Genomic DNA, 21,593 nt, shown 5'->3' with positions numbered 1-21,593 from the left:
GGGGGGAAAAATCCATAAAGAAAAAACATTCATAACTTGGTAAAACCCTGAACTGGAATGAAAAATCTTTTTCTATAAAAATGTTGGTGAGGAGCCAAAAATGGATGATAGCTAATAGTTCTGAGCACATACTATGTACTGGGGCATGTGCATTTCATGTATAGTTCACCTGCTCATCATGGCAAATGAAGTAGCTGTTATAGCATCATTTACAGGTTAAAACCTGAGACACAGAGAGATTAAATAATTTGCCCAAACCACACAGCTATTAAGTATTCAAGTTGGGAACTGAAGCAAGCTTCAACGGCTCCAAAGCTCACAATCTTAATCAATGTTTTATACAGTCTCCCACAATTACTTCTTTCGAGAGCTTTATTAAATTTCTAAAAACTAATCAATCATAATTAATTACTCAATTTAGTCCAAATAGTTTCTGATATCTCTGCTACTTTTTCATCTTCCTATAAAACATTAAATCAGGATGGATCCCCTTCTGAACATGAAGGCTGCCCTAGCATCAGGGTAACGCGTCTTGATTGATTTTATAAATAAACATGACGTAAATTATAAATAAGGGCTTCCCGGTAGCTCAGAGGTAAAGAACCCACTTGCCAATGCAGGACATGGGGGTTTAATTGCTGGGTCAGGAAGATCCCCTGGAGAAGGAAATGGCAACCCACTCCAGTATTCTTGCCTGGAAAATTCCATGGACAGAATAGCCTGGCATGCTACAGTTCATGGGGTCGCAAGAGAGTCAGACATTACTCAGCGACTAAACAAAAGAAAACAAAAATTATAAGCAAACAAATACCAATTTTGAATTCAGGAAGTTATATAGATTACATCTCAGATCTCTGGGAAAGATATCATTAAAGACAAATACCACCAGTACCCTCTGTCACTATCTCCCTGTTTCCCAAGCCCTTCCAACCTGTATTAAGCTTTGTACCAAGGTCAAGATCCCAGTTCTAATTTGGTGCATCAGAATCACTTACAGATTGCTAAAACACAGATGGCTCTGATTCAGCAGACCTGGATGGGGTCCAAGAAACTGCATTTCTAACTAGTTCCTAGACTACATTGATGCTGTTGGTCCAGGGACCACACTTTGAGAACAACTGCTGTTGCTCAGTCACTAAGTCGTGTCTTACTCTTTGCAACCCCATGGACTACAGTATGCCAGGCTTATCTGTCCTTCACTATCACCCAGAGTTTGCTCAAACTCATGCCCATTGAGTCGGTGATGCCATCTAACCATCTCATCCTCTGTTACTCCTTTCACCTCCTGCCTTCAATCTTTCCCAGCATCAAGGTCTTTGCTAATGAGTTGGCTCTTCCCATCAGGTGGCCAATGTATTGAAGCTTCAGCTTTAGCATCAGTCCTTCCAATGAATATTCAGCACTGATTTCCTTTAGGACTGACTGGTTTGATCTCCTTGCAGTCCAAAGGACCCTCAAGAGTCTTCTCCAGCACCACAGTTTGAAAGCATCAGTTCTTCAGTGCTCAGCCTTCTTTATGATTCAACTCTCACATCCATACATGACTACTGGAAAAACCATAGGTTTGACTAGATAGACCTTTGTCAGCAAAGCAGCATCTCTGCTTTTTAATATGCTGTCTAGGTTTGTCATAGCTTTTCTTCCAAGGAGCAAACATCTTTTAATTTCATGGCTTCAGTCACTGTCCACAGTGTTTTCGGAGCCCAAGAAAATAAAGTCTGTCACTGTTTCCATTGTTTCCCATCTATTTGCCATGAAGCTACCCCATGCCTGAGGCCAGGGGCGGCGGCCGAGAGGAGCAGCCCCACGTCCAAAGTAAGGAGCAGCGGCTGTGCTTTGCTGGAGCAGCCGTGAAGAGATACCCCACGCCCAAGGTAAGTGCTGCGAGAGCGCATCAGAAGGCAGACACACTGAAACCATAATCAGAGAAAACTAGTCAATCTAATCACACAGACCACAGCCTTGACTAACTCAATGAAACTAAGCCATGCCACCACCCAACACAGGCGGGTCATGGTGGAGAGGTATGACAGAATGTGGTCCACTGGAGAAGGGAATGGCAAACCACTTCAGTATTCCTGCCTTGAGAACCCCATGAATAGTATGAAAAGGCAAAATGATAGGATACTGAAAAAGGAACTCCCCAGGTCAGTAGGTGCCCAATATGCTACTGGAGATCAGTGGAGAAATAACTCCAGAAAGAATGAAGGGATGGAGCCAAAGCAAAAACAATACCCAGCTGTGGATATGACTGGTGATAGAAGCAAGGTCCAATGCTGTAAAGAGCAATATTGCATAGGAACCTGGAATGTCAAGTCCGTGAATCAAGGCAAATTGGAAGTGGTCAAACAGGAGATGGCAAGAGTGAACGTCGACATTCTAGGAATCAGCGAACTAAGATGGACTAGAATGGGTGAATTTAACTCAGATGACCATTATATCTACTACCATGGGCAGGAATCCCGTAGAAGAAATGGAGTAGCCATCATGGCCAACAAAAGAGCCCAAAATGTAGTACTTGGATGCAATCTTAAAAACGACAGAATGATCTCTGTTCGTTTCCAAGGCAAACCATTCAATATCAGGACAATCCAAGTCTATGCCCCAACCAGTAACTCTGAAGAAGCTGAAGTTGAATGGTTCTAGGAAGACCTACAAGACCTTTTAGAACTAACACCCAAAAAAGATGTCCTTTTCATTATAGGGGACTGGAATGCAAAAGTAGGAAGTCAAGGAACACCTGGAGTAACAGGCAAATTTGGCCTTGGAATACGGAATGAAGCAAGGCAAAGGCTAATAGAGTTTTGCCAAGAGAATGCACTGGTCATAGCAAACACCGTCTTCCAACAATACAAGAGAATACTCTACACATGGACATCACCAGATGGTCTACACCAAAATCAGATTGATTATATTCTTTGCAGCCAAAGATGGAGAAGTTCTATACAGTCAGCAAAAACAAGACCAGGAGCTGACTGTGGCTCAGATCATGAACTCCTTATTGCCAAATTCAGACTGAAATTGAAGAAAGTAGGGAAAACCACTAGACCATTCAGGTATGACCTAAATCAAATCCCTTATGATTATACAGTGGAAGTGAGAAATAGATTTAAAGGACCAGAATTGATAGAGTGCCTGATGAACTATGGAATGAGGTTCGTGACATTGTACAGGAGACAGGAATCAAGACCATCCCCAGGGAAAGGAAATGCAAAAAAAGCAAAATGGCTGTCTGGGGAGGCCTTACAAATAGCTGTGAAAAGAAGAGAAGTGAAAGGCAAAGGAGAAAAGGAAAGATATAAGCATCTGAATGCAGAGTTCCAAAGAATAGCAAGGAGAGGTAAGAAAGTATTTCTCAGCAATCAATGCAAAGAAATAGAGGAAAACAATAGAATGGGAAAGACTAGAGATCTCTTCAAGAAAATTAGAGATACCAAGGGAACATTTCATGCAAAGATGGGCTCGATAAAGGACAGAAATCGTATGGACCTAACAGAAGCAGAAGATATTAAGAAGAGATGGCAAGAATACACAGAAGAACTGTACAAAAAAGGTCTTCATGACCAAGATAATCACAATGGTGTGATCACTGACCTAGAGCCAGACATCCTGGAATGTGAAGTCAAGTGGGCCTTAGAAAGCATCACTACGAAGAAAGATAGTGGAGGTGATGGAATCCCAGTTGAGCTCTTTCAAATCCTGAAAGATGATGCTGTGAAAGTGCTGCACTCAATATGCCAGCAAATTTGGAAAACTCAGCAGTGGCCACAGGACTGGAAAAGGTCAGTTTTCATTCCAATCCCAAAGAAAGGCAATGCCAAAGAATGCTCAAACTACTGCACAATTGCACTCATCTCACACGCTAGTAAAGTAATGCTCAAAATTCTCCAAGCCAGGCTTCAGCAATACGTGAACCGTGAACTTCCAGATGTTCAAGCTGGTTTTAGAAAAGGCAGAGGAACCAGAGATCAAATTGCCAACATCCGCTGGATCATCAAAAAAACAAGAGAGTTCCAGAAAAACATCTATTTCTCCTTTATTGACTATGCCAAAGCCCCTGACTGTGTGAATCACAATAAACTATGGAAAATTCTGAAAGAGATGGGAATACCAGACCACCTGACCTGCCTCTTGAGAAATTTGTATGCAGGTCAGGAGGCAACAGTTAGAACTGGACATGGAACAACAGACTGGTTCCAAATAGGAAAAAGAGTATGTCAAGGCTGAATATTGTCACCCTGCTTATTTACCTTCTATGCAGAGTACATCATGAGAAACGCTGGGCTGGAAGAAGCACAAGCTGGAATCAAGATTGCCCGGAGAAATATCAATAACCTCAGATATGCAGATGACACCACCCTTATGGCAGAAAGTGAAGAGGAACTCAAAAGCCTCTTGATGAAAGTGAAAGAGGAGAGTGAAAAAGTTGGCTTAAAGTTCAACATTCAGAAAACTAAGATCTTGGCATCTGGTCCCATCACTTCATGGGAAATAGATGGGGAAACAGTAGAAGCAGTGTCAAACTTTATTTTTTTGGGCTCCAAAATCACTGCAGATGGTGACTGAAACCATGAATATAAAAGATGCTTACTCCTTGGAAGGAAAGTTATGACCAACTTAGAGAGCATATTCAAAAGCAGAGACATTACTTTGCCAACAAAGGTCCGTCTAGTCAAGGCTATGATTTTTCCTGTGGTCATGTATGGATGTGAGAGTTGGACTGTGGCTGAGCGCCAAAGAATTGATGCTTTTGAACTATGGTGTTGGAGAAGACTCTTGAGGGTCCCTTGGACTGCAAGGAGATCCGATCAGTCCATTCTAAAGGAGATTAGTCCTGGGTATCCTTTGGAAGGACTGATGCTAAAGCTGAAACTCCAATACTTTGGCCACCTCATGCCAAGAGTTGACTCATTAGAAAAGACTCTGATGCTGGAAGGGATTGGGGGCAGGAGGAGAAGGGGATGACAGAGGAAGAGATGGCTGGATGGCATCGCTGACTTGATAGACATGAGTTTGAGTGAACTCTGGGAGTTGGTGATGGACAGGGAGGCCTGGCGTGCTGCGATTCATGGGTCGCAAAGAGTCGGACATGACTGAGTGACTGAACTAAACTGAACTGATGGGATTCTGGATGCCACGATCTTCATTTTTTGTATGTTGAGAAAAGAAAAGAAATGTTGAGTGAAGAGTCAGCTTTTTCACTCTCCTCTTTCAGCCTCATTAAGAGGCTCTTTAGTGCCTCGTCATCTGAGGTTATTGATATTTTTCCCAGTATTTTTTATTCCAGCTTGTGATTCATCCAGCCCTGCATTTCACATGATGTACTTTGCATATAAGTTAAATAAGCAGGGTGACAATAAACAGCCTTGATGTATTTTGAACCAGTCTGTTATTCCATGTCTGGTTCTACTTGTTGCTTTTTGACCTGCATACAGGTTTCTCAGGAGGCAGGTAAGGTGGTCTGGGGTTTCCATCTCTTTAAGAAGATTCCACAGTTTAAGGCTTTAGTATAGCCAGTGAAATAGAAGTAGATGTTTATCTGGAATTCTCTTGCTTTTTCTATGTTCTAACAGATGTTGGCAATTTGGTTCCTCTGCCTTTTCTAAATCCATCTTGTACATCTAGAAGTTCTTAGCTCATGTACACTGAAGCCTAGCTTGAAGGATTTTGAGTGTTGCTTTGCTAGCATGTGAAATGAGCACAAATGTATGGTAGTTTGAACATTGTTTCACATTGCCCTTCTTTGGGATTGGAATGAAAACTGAGCTTTTCCAGTCCTGTGGCCACTGCTGAGTTTTCCAAATTTGCTGGCGTATTGAGCGCAGCACTTTCACACCATCATCTTATTAGGATTTGAAATAGCCCAGCTGGAATTCTATCTCCTCCACTAGCTTTGATGGAGTCATGCTTCCTCAGGCCCACTTGACTTCACACTCCAGGATGACTGGCTCTAGGTGAGTGACCACACCATTGTGATTATCTGGGTCATTAAAACATGTTTTGTACAGTTCTGTGTATTTTTGCCACCTCTTCTTAATCTCTTCTGCTTCTGTTAGGTCCTTACTGTTTCTGTCCTTTATTGTGCCCATCTTTGCAGGAAATAGTCCCTTGGTATCTCATTCTATTGTTTTCCTGTATTTCTTTGCACTGTTCACTTAAGAAGGCTTTCTTATCTCTTCTTGCTATTCTCTGGAATACTGGTTTTAGACCACCACCCCGCTTCCCGCAAGCAGGTCCTGAGGCCAGGAGTTGAGTGGAATAGTTTACTTGGGAGGTGAGCCCTGGAAGCTCCCGTCGAGGCAGGGAAGGAAAACAAGCCACTTCAGGTACATGAGAGAGCAGGCACCACTGTGGGCCGCGGGGACTCAGTCTCACTGGTTTTCTCTGGCGGACGGCAAGGAAGAGGCCTTAGCGTTGTCCCCACCGAAGGGTGAAGAGATGCCTTTGTATTTAACACCCTCCCACCCCTGTCTGTCACTGGTTGGAGGGCTGCTTCCTGTGTTAACACCTTGGCACATCCAGCCTCATCTGTTCACAAGTTACAGAAGCACCTTAGGCAGAAGAGTGTGTGGCAGAGAGAGCAACAGACAGCCGCAGAACCCTGCAGCAGGAGGCCATCAACTGAAGGGGAGCAGGGAGTCCTGAGTAGACAGGGCTGGAAAGACAGTGAAAGTGTTAGTCACTCAGTCGTGTCCGACTCTTTGTGACCCCATGGACTGTAGCCCGCCAAGCTCCTCTGTCCGTGGAATTCTCCAAGCAAGAATACTGGAGTGGGTTGCCATTCCCTTCTCCAGGAGATCTTCCTGACCCAAGGATTGAACCTGGGTCCCCTGCATTGGCAGGTGGATTCTTGGGGCACCATTAATTCTGTTGTGATACACCCATATTTCCACTAATTGTAGCCTGAACACTTCTGGGCTTCTCAGCAATTTCTCAACAGAAAAGCAGGTTGCAACAGAAAAAAAAACAAAATCCAAAAGGAAACTTGGAAAGCGATGTTATCTGTATCTACATTTTATGTGAGATCGGGTTCTTAAAACATTACGACACCAGAATGAAGAAGAGAAGTTATCTGCAATCTGCGTGTGACAAGACCTTTCCTCATTTCTTCCCAATATCCTGACACTCACATATGCAGTGTCATTGTGCCCATTAACCCTTGAAGTTAGTTAATGTGACATGTGTGCACGTGTGCTAAGTTGCTTCAGTCGTGTCTGACTCTTTGCAACCCTATCAACTGTAGCCCACCAGGCTCCTCTGTCCATGGGATTCTCCAGGCAAGAATACCAGAGTGGGTTGCCATGCCCTCCTCCAGGGGATCTATCCCACCCCAGGGATCAAATCCGAGTCTCTTATGTCTCCTGCATCGGCAGGTTCTTTACCACTAGTGCCACCTGGGAAGCCCCTTAAGCTGATATACGTTGCTGTTTTTAAACACAGAGCCATGTTTTCAATTGAAAGTATGATTTTTAAAGTGTTATGTATACCTGTGGCAGATTCATTTTGATATTTGGCAAAACTAATACAATTATGTAAAGTTTAAAAATAAAATTAAAAAAAAAATAAATAAAGTGTTAAAACTTTAAGGAAAGTAGTAAAATCACAAAAGCCATGAACGTGCTGTTACAGGGAATTTCGGAGTAGTAGGAAGTGGAGCCAAGTACAGGTACGCATTTATAAACAATGCATCTGTTAAGTGAACTTGTGGCCTGAAGTTGAATAGGTCTGTGGGATCCAAGGGGTTTTTGTACAATTTGGTGGTTGACCAGCGTGTTCTGTTTGAAAGCCAACTCTGAGAAAAAGAAAACGTTTACTGGCAGGCATGTCTGGGTGAATGTCTAATGAAATTAGTTTTATTGAATTGAGACCCAAGGGGCAGAAGTTCAAATCTAATCATTCGGATTACTGAATTTGCTGAATAGAAGAACATCATAAAACAAATGACACTAAAATATTCATACTTGGGAATATTACTGTATTCTTTTGAAATAATTATAAATTTATAGGAAGTTACAAAAGGAGTACAGAGTGGTTTTGTGTACCTTCACCAAGTTTGAGGAAACTCAAACTTTAACTCAATGGTTAAATCTCGTATAACTAGAGTATATTATCAAGACCAGGAAATTAACATTGGTACGATACATGTGTAGAGTTCTATGCCATTTTATCTCATGTAGATTCAAATAGCCATCAATGCAATCAAGATACAAGACCATTCGATTACCAGAGATCTACTGATGTGTTGACACTTTACCAATTTGAATAAAGTATAGAAAGCTTGCATGCATGCTCAGTCAGTCTTTGTGACCCTCAAGGACTGTACCTACCAGGCAGTCCATGGGATTCTTCAGGCAAGAATACTGGAGTGGGTTGCTATTTCCTGCTCCAGGGAATTTGCCCAACCCAGGGATCAAACCTGCATCTCCTGTGGCTCCTGCATTGGCAGGCACATTCTTTACCACTGTGCCACTTGGGAATCCTTCAGTTCAGTTCAGTTCAGTCGCTCAGTCGTGTCCGACTCTTTGCACCCCCATGAGTAGCAGCACACCAGGCCTCCCTGTCCATCACCAACTCCCGGAATTCACTCAAACTCACATCCATCGAGTCAGTGATGCCATCCAGCCATCTCATCCTCTGTCGTCCCATTTTCCTCCCGACTCCAACCCCTCCCAGCATCAGAGTCTTTTCCAATGAGTCAACTCTTTGTATGAGGTGGCCAAAGTATTGGAGTTTCAGCTTTAGCATCATTCCTTTCAAAGAAATCCCAGGGCTGATCTCCTTTAGAATGGACTGGTTGGATCTCCTTGCAGTTCAAGGGACTCTCAAGAGTCTTCTCCAACACCACAGTTCAAAAGCATCAATTCTTCAGTGCTCAGCTTTCTTCACAGTCCAACTCTCACATCCATACATGACCATTGGAAAAACCATAGCCTTGACTAGACAGACCTTGTTGGCAAAGTAATGTCTTTGCTTTTGAATATGCTTTCTAGGTTGGTCATAACTTTCCTTCCAAGGAGTAAGCATCTTTTAATTTCATGGCTGCAATCACCATCTGCAATGATTTTGGAGCCCCCAGAAAAGAAAGTCTGACACTGTTTCCACTGTTTCCCCATCTAGTTCTCATGAAGTGATGGGACCAGATGCCATGATCTTAGTTTTCTGAATGTTGAGCTTTAAGCCAACTTTTTCACTCTCCTCTTTCACTTTCATCAAGAGGCTTTTGAGTTCTTCTTCACTTTCTGCCATAAGGGTGGTATCATCTGCATATCTGAGGTTATTGATATTTCTCCGGGCAATCTTGATTCCAGCTTGTGCTTCTTCCAGCCCAGCGTTTCTCATGATGTACTCTGCATAGAAGTTAAATAAGCAGGGTGACAATATACAGCCTTCATGTACTCCTTTTCCTATTTGGAACCAGTCTGTTGTTCCATGTCCAGTTCTAACTGTTGCTTCCTGACCTGCATACAGATTTCTCAGAAGGCAGGTCAGGTGGTCTGGTATTCCCATCTCTTTCAGAATTATTCACAGTTTATTGTGATCCACACAGTCAAAGGCTTTGGCATAGTCAATAAAGGAGAAATAGATGTTTTTCTGGAACTCTCCTGCTTTTTTGATGATCCAGTGGATGTTGGCAATTTGATCTCTGGTTCCTCTGCCTTTTCTAAAACCAGCTTGAACATCTGGAAGTTCACGGTTCACGTATTGCTGAAGCCTGGCTTGGAGAATTTTGAGCATTACTTTACTAGCATGTGAGATGAGTGCAATTGTGCAGTAGTTTGAGCATTCTTTGGCATTGCCTTTCTTTGGGATTGGAATGAAAACTGACCTTTTCCAGTCCTGTGGCTGCTGCTGAGTTTTCCAAATTTGCTGGCATATTGAGTGCAGCACTTTCACAGCATCATCTTTCAGGATTTGAAAGAGCTCAACTGGGATTCCATCACCTCCACTATCTTTGTTCATAGTGATGCTTTCTAAGGCCCACTTGACTTCACATTCCAGGATGTCTGGCTCTAGGTGAGCGATCACATCATCATGCTTATCTTGGTCATGAATATCTTTTTTGTACAGTTCTTCCTTTTAAATCCCGTTACCCTTCCCTGTTTTTAACTCATCAGGTAATGCTTTGTTTTTTGCTTCATTAAACAACTTTTGAAACTCAAGAGAAGAAAAGTTTGTTAGTTATATTTCTGTTCTTTCGCTTGTTCCTTCTTTTGTTCTGATGTTCCAAGATTCATTCTTTTTTCATTTTCCTTCTTTTAAGAACTTCATTTCTCCCTTCTTTTAGGGTAGATATGCTGGCATCTAATTATCAGTCTTCCTTTGTCTGAAAATGTCTTTATTTCCCCTTTATTCCTGAAGGATAATTAATTACTGGGAATAGGGTTCTAGGCTGAGAGTTCTTTTCCTTCAGCACTTGAGAATATTCTGCTACTTCCTTCTAGACGCCGAGCTTTCTGGAGTGGAGTATGAAAAACACTATAATTCAAATTATTTTTTCCATGTAGGTACGATATTTCTTCCTCATTGTTTTCAGATATTTTTGTCTTTAGTTTTCTGAAGTTTAATGTTTGTTTTCAAGTGGATTTCTTTGAGTTTATCCTGTTTGGAACTTTCTCAGCTTCATAAAGTTCTAGGTTTATGCCTTTTGCCAAATTTTGGGAATCTTCAGTCATTATTTCCTTGAATGTTTTTCAACTATATTCTTTCTCCTGTCCTTCAGGACTCTGATAACATGAATGGTGGATCTTTTGCTGTAGTTCTCACAGGTCCCTGGGCATCTTTTTTTTTTTTCCAGTCTATTTTCTATTGCCCAAATTGGGTAATTTCTATTGTTACATATTAAAATTGATTGACTTTTTCATCTGACCTCTCTATCCTGTTATTGAACCCACCCACTATATTTTTAATTTCAGTTATTATATCTTAAGTCTAAAATTCCCATTTGGTTCTTCTTTATATCTTTTTTTTTTTTTCACCAAGACTTTGTATCTTTTCATTTCTTTCAAACACTTTCATGCTTGCTCAGTGAAACATTTTTTATGATGGTTGCTTTCAAATACTTGTCAGATCATTCTATGATCTGTGTTATAGGGTGGGGAGGCTGATGGTGGTGAACTCCAGGATCCCTGTAAGACTTCCACTGACAACCTGGGTGAGGGGAGAGGGGAAGTTGTTACCTCTGAGAGGGGAGGAAAGTCCTTCCACTCCTTCTCAGATACCACCCTGGCAGCAGTGGAATGGGGTGCCTTGTTATAGCCAGGCTTTGCTGGATGAAGGTGGGGCTGTGGGTTTTTCCATAGTATTTGGATGGAGTAGGGCAACCAGTATTTAAAAATGTGTCTCACTGGGTTGCCCTCTTTCCTGGTGCCTTGGTTATAGAGAGCAGAATTTGGCGGGCACTTTTGTCTGGACTTCCCTGGTGGCTCAGATGGTAAAGCGTCTGTCTACAATGCAGGAGACCTGGGTTCGATCCCTGGGTCAGGAAGATTCCATGGAGAAGGAAATGGCAATCCACTCCAGTACTCTTGCCTGGAAAATCCCATGGATGGAGGAGCTTGGTGCAGGCTACTGTCCATGGGGTCGCAAAGAGTCGGGCACGACTCAGCAACTTCACTTTCTTTACTTTTGTCTAAGTCTACTGGTGTTTCTTGGTTGCCAGTTTTTCTAGCATCCAGCCTGGAATACACCAGGCAACAACAACAGCAAAAAAACACACTGGAAACTCACTGCTGGGTCATTCCTTTAGGTCCTGAGGCCCTCTCACCAGTCTACCCTTTTATCTTTATGTTCTTTTAAATACAATGCCCAGAGTTTTTAGCAGCACTTAGTAAGAGGGTTGCAGGAGATGCAGGTTTGATCCCTGGGTCAGGAAGATCCCCTGGAGAAGGAAATGGCAACCCACTGCAATAGTCTTACCTGGGGAATTCCAGGGACAGAGGAGCCCAGTGGGCTACAGTCCATAAGGTCCCAAAAGAGTCCAACACAACTTAGCAACAAAAACAGCAAGGAAGAGACTTATAGAGAAGTACATCGACTTCATCTTTGTTTGGAGACAGAAGTGAGTAGGCAGAGTTTTAAAGTGCCAGAAATAATGAAGATTTCTAACTTTTCAACCCTTAGATTGAACAGGGCATTGACGTTCACAAAGTCCATTCAAAGGCATTGCTTCTTTGCATCTTCAGAACCTGGTAAACTTGATATTATTAGCATCAGCCTTTTCATATGGGAGAACTGGTTCAGAAGGGACATGCCTGACCCAGAGTCACACAATGAGTTACCACAGGGCTGAGGCCAGAACGTGATTATTCTACTTGTTGCAAAATTTTTTCGAGCCCAAGTAGAAGCATGAGTACATGGAGGTGAATAGCTGGCCAATGATATTAAATACTCTTCTGTGGCCCTCCTTGTCTCCCGTTCTGCTTCTCTTGTCTTGAAGGTGCAGGATCTATATTCACTGCTTGTGCTGCAGGAACTGGGCAAGCGATGTGACCCACAGCATCACCAGCCAGGCCTGTTTTCTAGGGCACAGATGACAGCCCTGATGGGCTAGGCCCTGGCCCCACGGGCAGGTGGGACTACCTGCTCTGGGAGGAAACCCCTCAAACCAAGCCCTGGCCTCCCACCCAGTCAGAGCACAGGTGGACAGACATTCTCCCTGAGGTCGTGACCCTGGGAGCTTTCTTTTCTCCTCATGCTCTTCTTCTCATAAACTGACAGGCTGCCCTTGATATTGTTCACCATTCATGAAATCAAAGGTTAAAAAGCAGTGGTTCACAGTAGATTTTCAAAACCAACCTGGCTGCCTTGTTGCAATGCAGAGGCTTTACCCATCCTGTGGGGCCCACTGTGGGGACCTACATCTTTGTCACAACCCGTCCTCCTGGCAATGTGCACCCTATTCATTTCAGTCCAACCATGTTCTTCTCTAACACTAAATCTCCAAATTTTTCCTAAAGCACTCACTGTACCTGAAACAAATTTCCTACATCTGAAGCTTTTAAGTATAACATAAGATCGGCTGGAACACTGGGATTCTGCAGATTTACGAGTGCATGTGATAAAACCTCCAAAAAGTCTAGACCTCAAAGTTTTCTGAGTCAATCTTTAAGTAAAATTCACACTCCAGAATGATGTGCCATGTTCAGTCTGTGGCCTCAAGTATCCCCTCGTAGAGCACCACATACTCCCAAGATCAACACACTCCAGTCTGAGAAGCATAACCCCAGGTAACTTATCAAATAAAGCTACAAACTCTTTTCTATGGTTCAACAGCACACACTAAACACATCTGTGGACTTCCTAAAATTTATCTTTCCAAAAAGTTATTCCAAAACCAGTGAGCAAAAATTAATATGACAGAAGGTAGTTTTTATCTGTTGCTAAACAACAAAGGATATATTTCAGGAAAATAAAGTTTAGAAGAGGCGGGATGTGTTTCCTAGTGGCGACTGCTAAACAGCAAATAACCACAAAGATACAAGTTTAAAGCTTTATGAATTCTCACCACCAGTCCCGCAAATCTGCAGTCATGAGTCATATTACTGATTTGAATTAAGTAGGAAAAGGCATGTCTAAAAATAGTAAGATTCTTGAATTACAGAATTTTGGAAAGAAATATGATTAATTTTATTTAGCTCCAATTGCACTCAGTAACCAGAATTAAGCTACAGTGGGTTAGCCCAATAGAGAAGCTTTAAAGGCACGGTGGAGATGAACTGGATTTATGCTGGGAATTTGTTCCTGGAGACCAATCTTCATCAGGAGTAGGCATTTCCATTTAACATCTAAAGTGGCACAGATTCCATTCACCAGGACTGCCAAGTTAAACAATTCTTTAATTTTTTTTCAATTTATGGGGGTAATTATTATTTCAAATATTATATATAAATGAGATTTTATTGTTACCTTGTATTTTACCATTTCAGAGTCACACAATTCAAGTTTTCAGAAAGCATGAACATACTGCATATGACATATTTAAAGGAAATGAAAATAGTGATTCTCCCGGTTCTTAGTCCAGTGTTAATTTGCTTAATGACCCCCTCCTCTGCAGATGAATCAGAGAGAGGTGTGAGTTTGCCTCCACCTGCCCATCCAACGTTGAAGAATACTTTCCAGCAGAGGAAGAGCCTGGATTACTGACAGTGACCAGAGTCCCTGGTGGTAAGCAACAACCAGGAGAAAAGAGCATTCTCACACCCAGCAGAGCCGCTCAGGGACACCCTGCCCACAGCCCACACACCATTCCTTCACCACAGACATGAGGGGAGCCACGGAGAACAGAAACCACGTTCCCAAACAGACGACGGCCCTTGCAACTGACAGAGGTGAGCCCACCCCTGAGAATCACCAAACATCTGAGAAAATTCTGTAGGGGAAAAGCAAGGCACCAACTCTACAAAAGAAGAACATTCACATAGAGAAACTGCATGTAGAAAGAAAAGCCAGTGTTTCCAAGAAGAGATGCTAATTTTCTTCGGAAGGAGAAAGAAGGACATCACACCAATAAACAAGAATAGACTTTTTTTTTTCATTTCCTACAAATGAAAAAATAAAATTGTAAAAGTTATTAATATAAAAGGGAGGTGATAGAGAAAATAAAAAGAAAAAAAAATCCAAAAACATCTAGGACAAAAGTGTAATTCCTAAGAAATAAGGTCCAGATAGACCCTGGCATCTCTTCAGCAACACTGCATACAAGGAAACAATGAAGCAATGTCTTCACAGTGATGAGAGAAATTATTTTTTAACCTAGAATTCTATACCTGGCCAAATGGTCATTTAATTGTGAAGGAGAATGAAAGCTTCAGAAAGCTCCTCAGTCTTGAGCGCTCGCTAAAAAAATTGTTAATGATGATTACCAGCAAAACTAAAAGAGAACCCAAGAAACAGACATAAGTATAAGAAACAGTGATGAGCAAAGAAACAAATAAAACTTACAGATAAGCTTAAGTAAATGTTGATCATGAAAATAACGACCCAGAATGGAATCATGGGTAGATTTCAACAAGTAAAGTGCTAGGAGAGTAGGAAAGGCAAAGTAAAAGTGTGATAATGGTCCTGCCTGAGCAGCAGAGGGCCAGACAAGCAAGAGGGAAGAAGTTTAGATGTTGAGAAAAAGCACAGATGAGCTTAAATATCTGAATTAAATCACAGAGAAGTGTTTACACTTTGAGAGAGAAAATAAAGCAGCAAAAACAACAACAAAGAGCACAAACAAAAAGCAAGAAAGGGGAAAAAAATAGAGAGTATGATAAATGGGGGAAAAAATAGAGAAGAAGAATTGCTCCAAACACTATTACAGTAACTATAATAAATATAAATAGGTTAAAGTAATTAATCAAATATCAGGGACTCTGAATTTGGCTACAAAGGCAAAAGTCTGCTATATTTTATTCACCGGACCTATGTGGTACATATACACAATGGAGTATTATTCAGCCATTAAAAAGAATACATTTGAATCAGTTCTAATGAGGTGGATGAAACTGGAGCCTATTATACAGAGTGAAGTAAGCCAGAAAGAAAAACACCAATACAGTATACTAATGCATATATATGGAATTTAGAAAGATGGTAACAATAACCCTGTGTACGAGACAGCAAAAGAGACACTGATGTATAGAACAGTCTTATGGACTCTGTGGGAGAGGGAGAGGGTGGGAAGATTTGGGAGAATGGCATTGAAACATGTAAAATATCATGTATGAAATGAGATGCCAGTCCAGGTTCGATGCACGATACTGGATGCTTGGGGCTGGTGCACTGGGACGACCCAGAGGGATGGAATGGGGAGGGAGGAGGGAGGAGGGTTCAGGATGGGGAACACATGTATACCTGTGGCGGATTCATTTTGATATTTGGCAAATCTAATACAGTTATGTAAAGTTTAAAAATAAAATAAAATTTAAAAAAAATGCAAAAAAAAAAAAAAAACAAAATGACCCAGGGAAGCTGAGTGAAGAGCTTGAGACAGAGAAACTAGATAAAGCCCAACAGGGAGAAAAAAAAAAAAACCAGCAAAAACAGTTTCAGGAAAATTGGGATACAAGAAGAAAAGTATTAAAAAGGTCAATGAGGAATGTTTCCTATTGATAAATGATATAATTCACTTGAGCAACCTCAATAACAACTTGAGTATCCTGGATAACAAAGCTCTTGCCTGTTATTTTTGAGATCTTGTCATCATCAAGTCGGGTATCTCTGTCAAGTCAGTGAACAAGACAAATAAATCCCCAGCCTTCATGGAGCTTTTGTTCTGGTAGAAGGCTGACAAGCAAAAAACAAAAAAACAAACAAACAAAAAAACTAGTAAGGAAACTATATAATATGTCAGATGCTAAAACAAATATATAGGGAAGGGTGACAGGGAACGCAGTTTCAAGTCGGGTACTAAGAACAGATGGCCTGACTGAGAAGGGGATGCACGAGCAAAGGCCTCAAAAGAGCTCAGAAAGCAACCAGGCAGATTTCTGAAGGAAGAGAATTCCAGGCAGAGGGCACAGCAGGAGCCTGAGTGGGAAGTGGGCTCAAGATGGGAGAGGTGGTCAGTAATGGGGGGAATAAATAGACATCCAGGAAACACAAACTGATGTCCCCTCCCCACAAGACACTGGGACATCACAAAATAAAACACACGAGATGAGCTACCTGAAAAATGACACCAACTGAAACATCACTAAAAAGAACAGAATTTTAAAAATATACGACACCCAGTCAAGGAGACCTGAATTTAGAGAGATGCTACTGGACTGTGGCTACAACTAAAATAGCTGCTGCTGCTGCTGCTGCTAAGTTGCTTCAGTCACGTCCGACTGTGCGACCCCATAGACGGCAGCCCACCAGGCTCCCCCGTCCCTGGGATTCTCCAGGCAAGAACACTGGAGTGGGTTGCCATTGCCTTCTCCAATGCATGAAAGTAAAAAGTGAAAGGGAAGTCGCTCAGTTGTGTCCAACGACTCTTCGCGACCCCATGGACTGCAGCCCACCAGGCTCCTCTGTCTATGGGATTTTCCAGACAAGAGTGCTGAGTGGGGTGCCATTGCCTACTCCGTAAAATAGCTTAAGCCTATTCAATTATATCTTACCAACTGTGATGGAAGACAGTATAAAAAGAGAAGGGCTTAAGTTCAGGGATCTAATGGACAGCATGGTGACTGTAGCTAATAATACTCTTATATACCAAATACTTAAATGTTGCTACGAGAGCAAATCTGAAATGTTCTTAGCACAAAAAAGAAATGGGAACTATGTGATGAGATGGACGTGGTAGCTGATACTATGGTGATAACCATTTTGGTGACATCATTTATAAATGTGTCAAAGCAACACATATACCTTAAACTTACACAATGTCATATGTCAATTATATCTCGATAAAGCTGGGGGGAAAAAAAGAGAGAGAAGGGCATGGTTTGAGTAGTATTCATGAAACAGGTACTTTGGAGACAATATGTGTTGATACATTTTCGGCAAGGTTGTGGTTGAGAATGCACTGATCAGTAGACTTGAAAAATGAGTTTGTTCAGCAGATGTATTAGATGAAAATACATCTAATATCCCCCTAAGTATCTGGGGATACTTAGATCATTAAAATCACCCAGTGATTTCAGGAACAGAAAGCCACCTTATTAGTAGTAATTTCCCGTATAGACTCCCTATAGGAGAAGGTGCTTATCTAAGGACTTGAGCATCTAGTACCAAGGAGACTTCACCAACATATATTAATAAAATGGCACTCTGATTTATTCAGAATTATTTATTCTCAGGTGAGTTTGGTTTTAGTAGTCAGCAGCCCAGAACTACCTGGATATGCAGAAACAAAAGGGACCTAAGTGAAGAGCCAAGTTTTGAAATAGAGCTATTACCCTAAGGTAGAGTTGGGTCTGGAAAAGGCAATGGCACCCCACTCCAGTACTCATGCCTGGAGAATCCCATGGGCAGAGGAGCCTGGTAGACTGCAGTCCATGGGGTCGCGAAGAGTCGGACACGGCTGAGCGACTTCACTTTCACTTTTCACTTTCATGCATTGGAGAAGGAAATGGCAACCCACTCCAGTGTTCTTGCCTGGAGAATCCCAGGGACGTCAGAGCCTGGTGGGCTGCCGTCTGTGGGGACGCACAGAGTCGGACACGACTGAAGCAACTTAGCAGCAGCAACAGAACTGGGTCAATCAGAATTAGGCCTTCCAGGTGTCACAGTCCTTCATCCATCTAACCATAGGCATGAAATACTGTCCTGAGCAAACAGCACTGGACCTAACAGTTAGACGACCATCTAGGACTCTGCCACCACTAGCTACCAGCCCTGAGCAGTGTTACTTAGTCTCCCCAGTCCTCGGAGATTTACGTATCTTTCAAAATGGGAGTAGTAATAGCCCTTGTATCCGTCTGACCGGTTTGTTTTGAGGCTCGGCATCTAAATCTAAAACACAAGCTGCGAGAAGAGACAGTATCAGTGCTGCCATCGTCACGCGCCCCGCAGCCTGAGTACATAATTGATAGACTGAAGCGCGTGACCACAGTTATCCGAGAATTGAAGGCAAGATGAAAAACCACTAACCCACTGAACAAAATATAGGAAATCCTACCTCTCAGCAACTGGTTTGGCAATGTTTTCAAAAATGGTCTCCTGCTTTGCATCCTGATCAAAAATCCTTTGAAATCTGCAAATGTGAAAACAGTAATTATTTAAAAGCTGAGCCTTCAAACCCTATTGGAGTAATCCATTTTTTTCCTCCTAAAAGCTCTGTAAATTACCCCATATTTACATCACTAGGCTTACCTAACCTAACACAATGTTTGCCCTGTAGCCCCAAACACACTGAGCTCTTGTACCCCTGTATACAAATGGTGGGTAAACAGTATTGCTTTGACAAGATCTGCACAATAAATCCCTCTGAAAAACTGCAGCAGCTTTGAACCAAATAATAAACTGTGTGTTTTTTAGCTCTCAAGAGGAACAGTGTCTGCAATTGGCATCAAATTCAGATCGAGATTAAGTGCATGAAATGGAAACCCAAGAACAGGACGTAAACAGCCAAAGAACTTCTGATGCCTGACCTGCAAGGAAAAGACGCAGCTGTGAAATGCATGATTATTGAACTCAGTTTTAATGTCTTGAATTGAAGTTTATTTTCCATTAAATTCCGCATCCTAGGATCAGCTACTTAATTCTCAGGATAGTTTACTTCATTTTGTTGCTCAAAGTCAAAAGTCAAACAGTAAGTTAAAATAGAGCTGTATTGTAAAGGAAATCTTGATCTGACTGGCACAGCTAGGGGACTGGGGACATAGGATGGTGTCCACTGCACCGTTATTGCAATGGCACCTACCTTAGCTTAGGACAGGGTCACAAGCACTGCCAAACACTTGGAGGAGACGCTGAGCTGTGCTGTGCTTAGTCGCTTAGTTGTGTCTGACTCTTTGCGACCCTAGGGACTGTAGCCTGTCAGGCTCTTCTGTCCATGGGGATTCTCCAGGCAAGAATACTGGAGTGGGTTGCCATGCCCTCTTCCAGAGGATCTTCCCAACCCAGGGACTGAACCCAGGTCTCCCACATGGCAGGTGGATCCTTTACCATCTGAGCCAACAGGGAAGCCCCAGGAAGATGCACAACCCATCCTTATACAGTGTGTTTACTCACTACCAGCAAGTATGGCCCCCATTTCAAACATCATGAAGAGAGAGACAGCAAGACAAATGGGGGAAGGAAAGGTGAGAAGCAGGGAAAAGGCAAGGAGAAGGCGGAGAGACAGAGAGAGAGGGAATATAAGTGGACAGGGCAAAACGTTAATAAATTGGTGACTCTCCCACAAAGGGTAGAGGAGATTTGATTGCATTATTCCTCCACTTCTTCTGCATATTTAAAAGTTTTCAAAATAAAAATTGGGAGGGGGAGGATTTTAGAGCAAAGCCTTTGAAACATACATGTCCTAAGCAGCTTTCAAAGTGGTGTGTGTGTCTGCCCACACCAATGAATTGGGCACCAGTTCAATTAAAGTAGAGATGACACGAAATGTAGGTTTGTTTTCACTACTAAGGAGTTCAGAAGGATGTCTGGAGCTGGGTTGGAAATATAAAATGGAATGAATTTCACTGTCTTTCAACAACATTCATTTCAAAAGATTCCTATAGCATAACAACCACCCTTTTGAAGAAGCAAATAATGAAACTGTATATAAAGAGAGATTGTAAGGCGCTCTGGGTACTCATTTAGCAGACAGGATTATAATTTAGCAATATTTACTGAGTGTGCCCAGAACACTCCTCAAGACCCCAAAGGTGTTTGAGGGCTTCAGATACGAATATTGAGATAACGTGGCTGCTCAAGTGCTGTTTGGAGAACTGCCCACTGTGAAGTCTGAGCACGGACCCAGTGGCGCTTTTCGGTGATGACGATGTTTCTGAGGCTGTTTTGATTCTTTTACCAAGTTGGTGATGACTGAGTAAATGAATTAGTCATTCCCAACCCTACTTCCTTACGCTTCCCTGGTGGCTCAGATGGTAAACAATCTGCCTGCAATGCAGGGGACCTGGGTCTGATCCCTGGGTCGGGAAGATCCCCCTGGAGAAGGGAACAGCGACCCACTCCAGTATTCTTGCCTGGAGAGTCCCATGGGCAGAGGAGCCTGGTGCGCTACAGTCCATGGAGTCGCAAAGAGTCAGACACGACTGAGGGACTAACACAGATACACAACCCCACTTCCTGAAGGGGAATGACATCTACCATCGTGTAAACCAAAGAGATGGGAGGAGGTTCAATAAATCATACATTGTGCATTAAACATCAAATATAATCACTCTCAAACATCTTATTTTATATAACAGAGTTGTACAATAATCTGGAAATTCATTATGATCAGCTGTCTTCTGAAAGCCACTAAAAAGCAAAATAAAATCATAGAGTTTAAGAGGTTTAATCTAATCCTTTCCAGAAGAAGAAACTGAGACTTGGAGAGATAAAGCAATTTACTCTTGGCCCTGGAGCTAATCTATCATGTGTCTTGAGATATAACTTAAGTTTCCTGATTCCAAGCAGGTCCTTTAATTTATTAGGAGGTCATGTTATTGCTGTTGTTCAGTTGCTCGGTCATGTCCAACTCTTTGTGACCCTATAGACTGCAGCACACCAGGCTTCCCTATCCTTCACTATCTCCCAGAGCTTGCTCAAACTAGTGTCCATTGAGTAGGTGATGCCATTCACCATTTCATCCTCTGTTGTCCCCTTTTCCTGCCTTCAATCTTTCCTAACATTAGGGTATTTTTCACTGAACCTGCTCTTTGTAACAGGTAGCCAAAGTTTTGGAGCTTCAGTTTCAGCATCAGTCCTTCCAATGAATATTCAGGGTTGACTTCCCTTAGGAGTGACTGGTTTGATCTCCTTGCTGTCCAAGGGAATCTCAAGAGTTTTCTCCAGCACCACAGTTTGAAAGCATCAATTCTTCAGTGCTCAGCCTTTTTTATTGCCCAGCTCTCACATTAATACATAACTACTGGAAAAACTATAGCTTTGACTATACGGACCTTTGTAGGCAAAGTAATGTCTCTGCTTTTTAATAGGTTTGTCTAGGTTTGTCATAGATTTTCTTCCAA

General features: G+C 42.2%; 1 protein-coding gene and 1 long non-coding RNA gene across 8 annotated transcripts in view; one reads left to right on the top strand and one right to left on the bottom strand.

Annotated features, from left to right (window-relative positions):
* Positions 1–21,593, bottom strand: part of KIF6 (kinesin family member 6) — a 425,992-nt gene that overhangs the window by 395,084 nt on the left and 9,315 nt on the right. For all 5 annotated transcript variants that reach the window (XM_006074723.4, XM_006074724.4, XM_006074725.4 and 2 more), the window contains exon 3: positions 18,590–18,664. In XM_006074723.4, coding sequence (XP_006074785.4) covers positions 18,590–18,664 — 75 coding nt within the window. The remainder of the gene's footprint in view (positions 1–18,589; positions 18,665–21,593) is intronic.
* The window catches only part of LOC123329992, a 32,797-nt gene that overhangs the window by 8,881 nt on the left and 2,323 nt on the right, over positions 1–21,593 (top strand). For 2 of the 3 annotated variants that reach the window (XR_006640114.1, XR_006640115.1), the window contains exon 2: positions 14,054–14,327. This is a non-coding gene — a long non-coding RNA (uncharacterized LOC123329992). Of the gene's footprint in view, positions 1–14,053; positions 14,328–18,948; positions 19,219–21,593 lie in introns of those variants that run through there. The other variant, XR_006640116.1, reaches the window with a different exon arrangement.

This window comes from Bubalus bubalis, chromosome 2 (assembly GCF_019923935.1).
Source record: "Bubalus bubalis isolate 160015118507 breed Murrah chromosome 2, NDDB_SH_1, whole genome shotgun sequence".
NCBI classification, from domain to species: Eukaryota; Metazoa; Chordata; class Mammalia; order Artiodactyla; family Bovidae; genus Bubalus; species Bubalus bubalis.
Note: the sequence above shows the minus strand (reverse complement) of the source record. Positions and strands in the feature narration are given on the sequence as shown.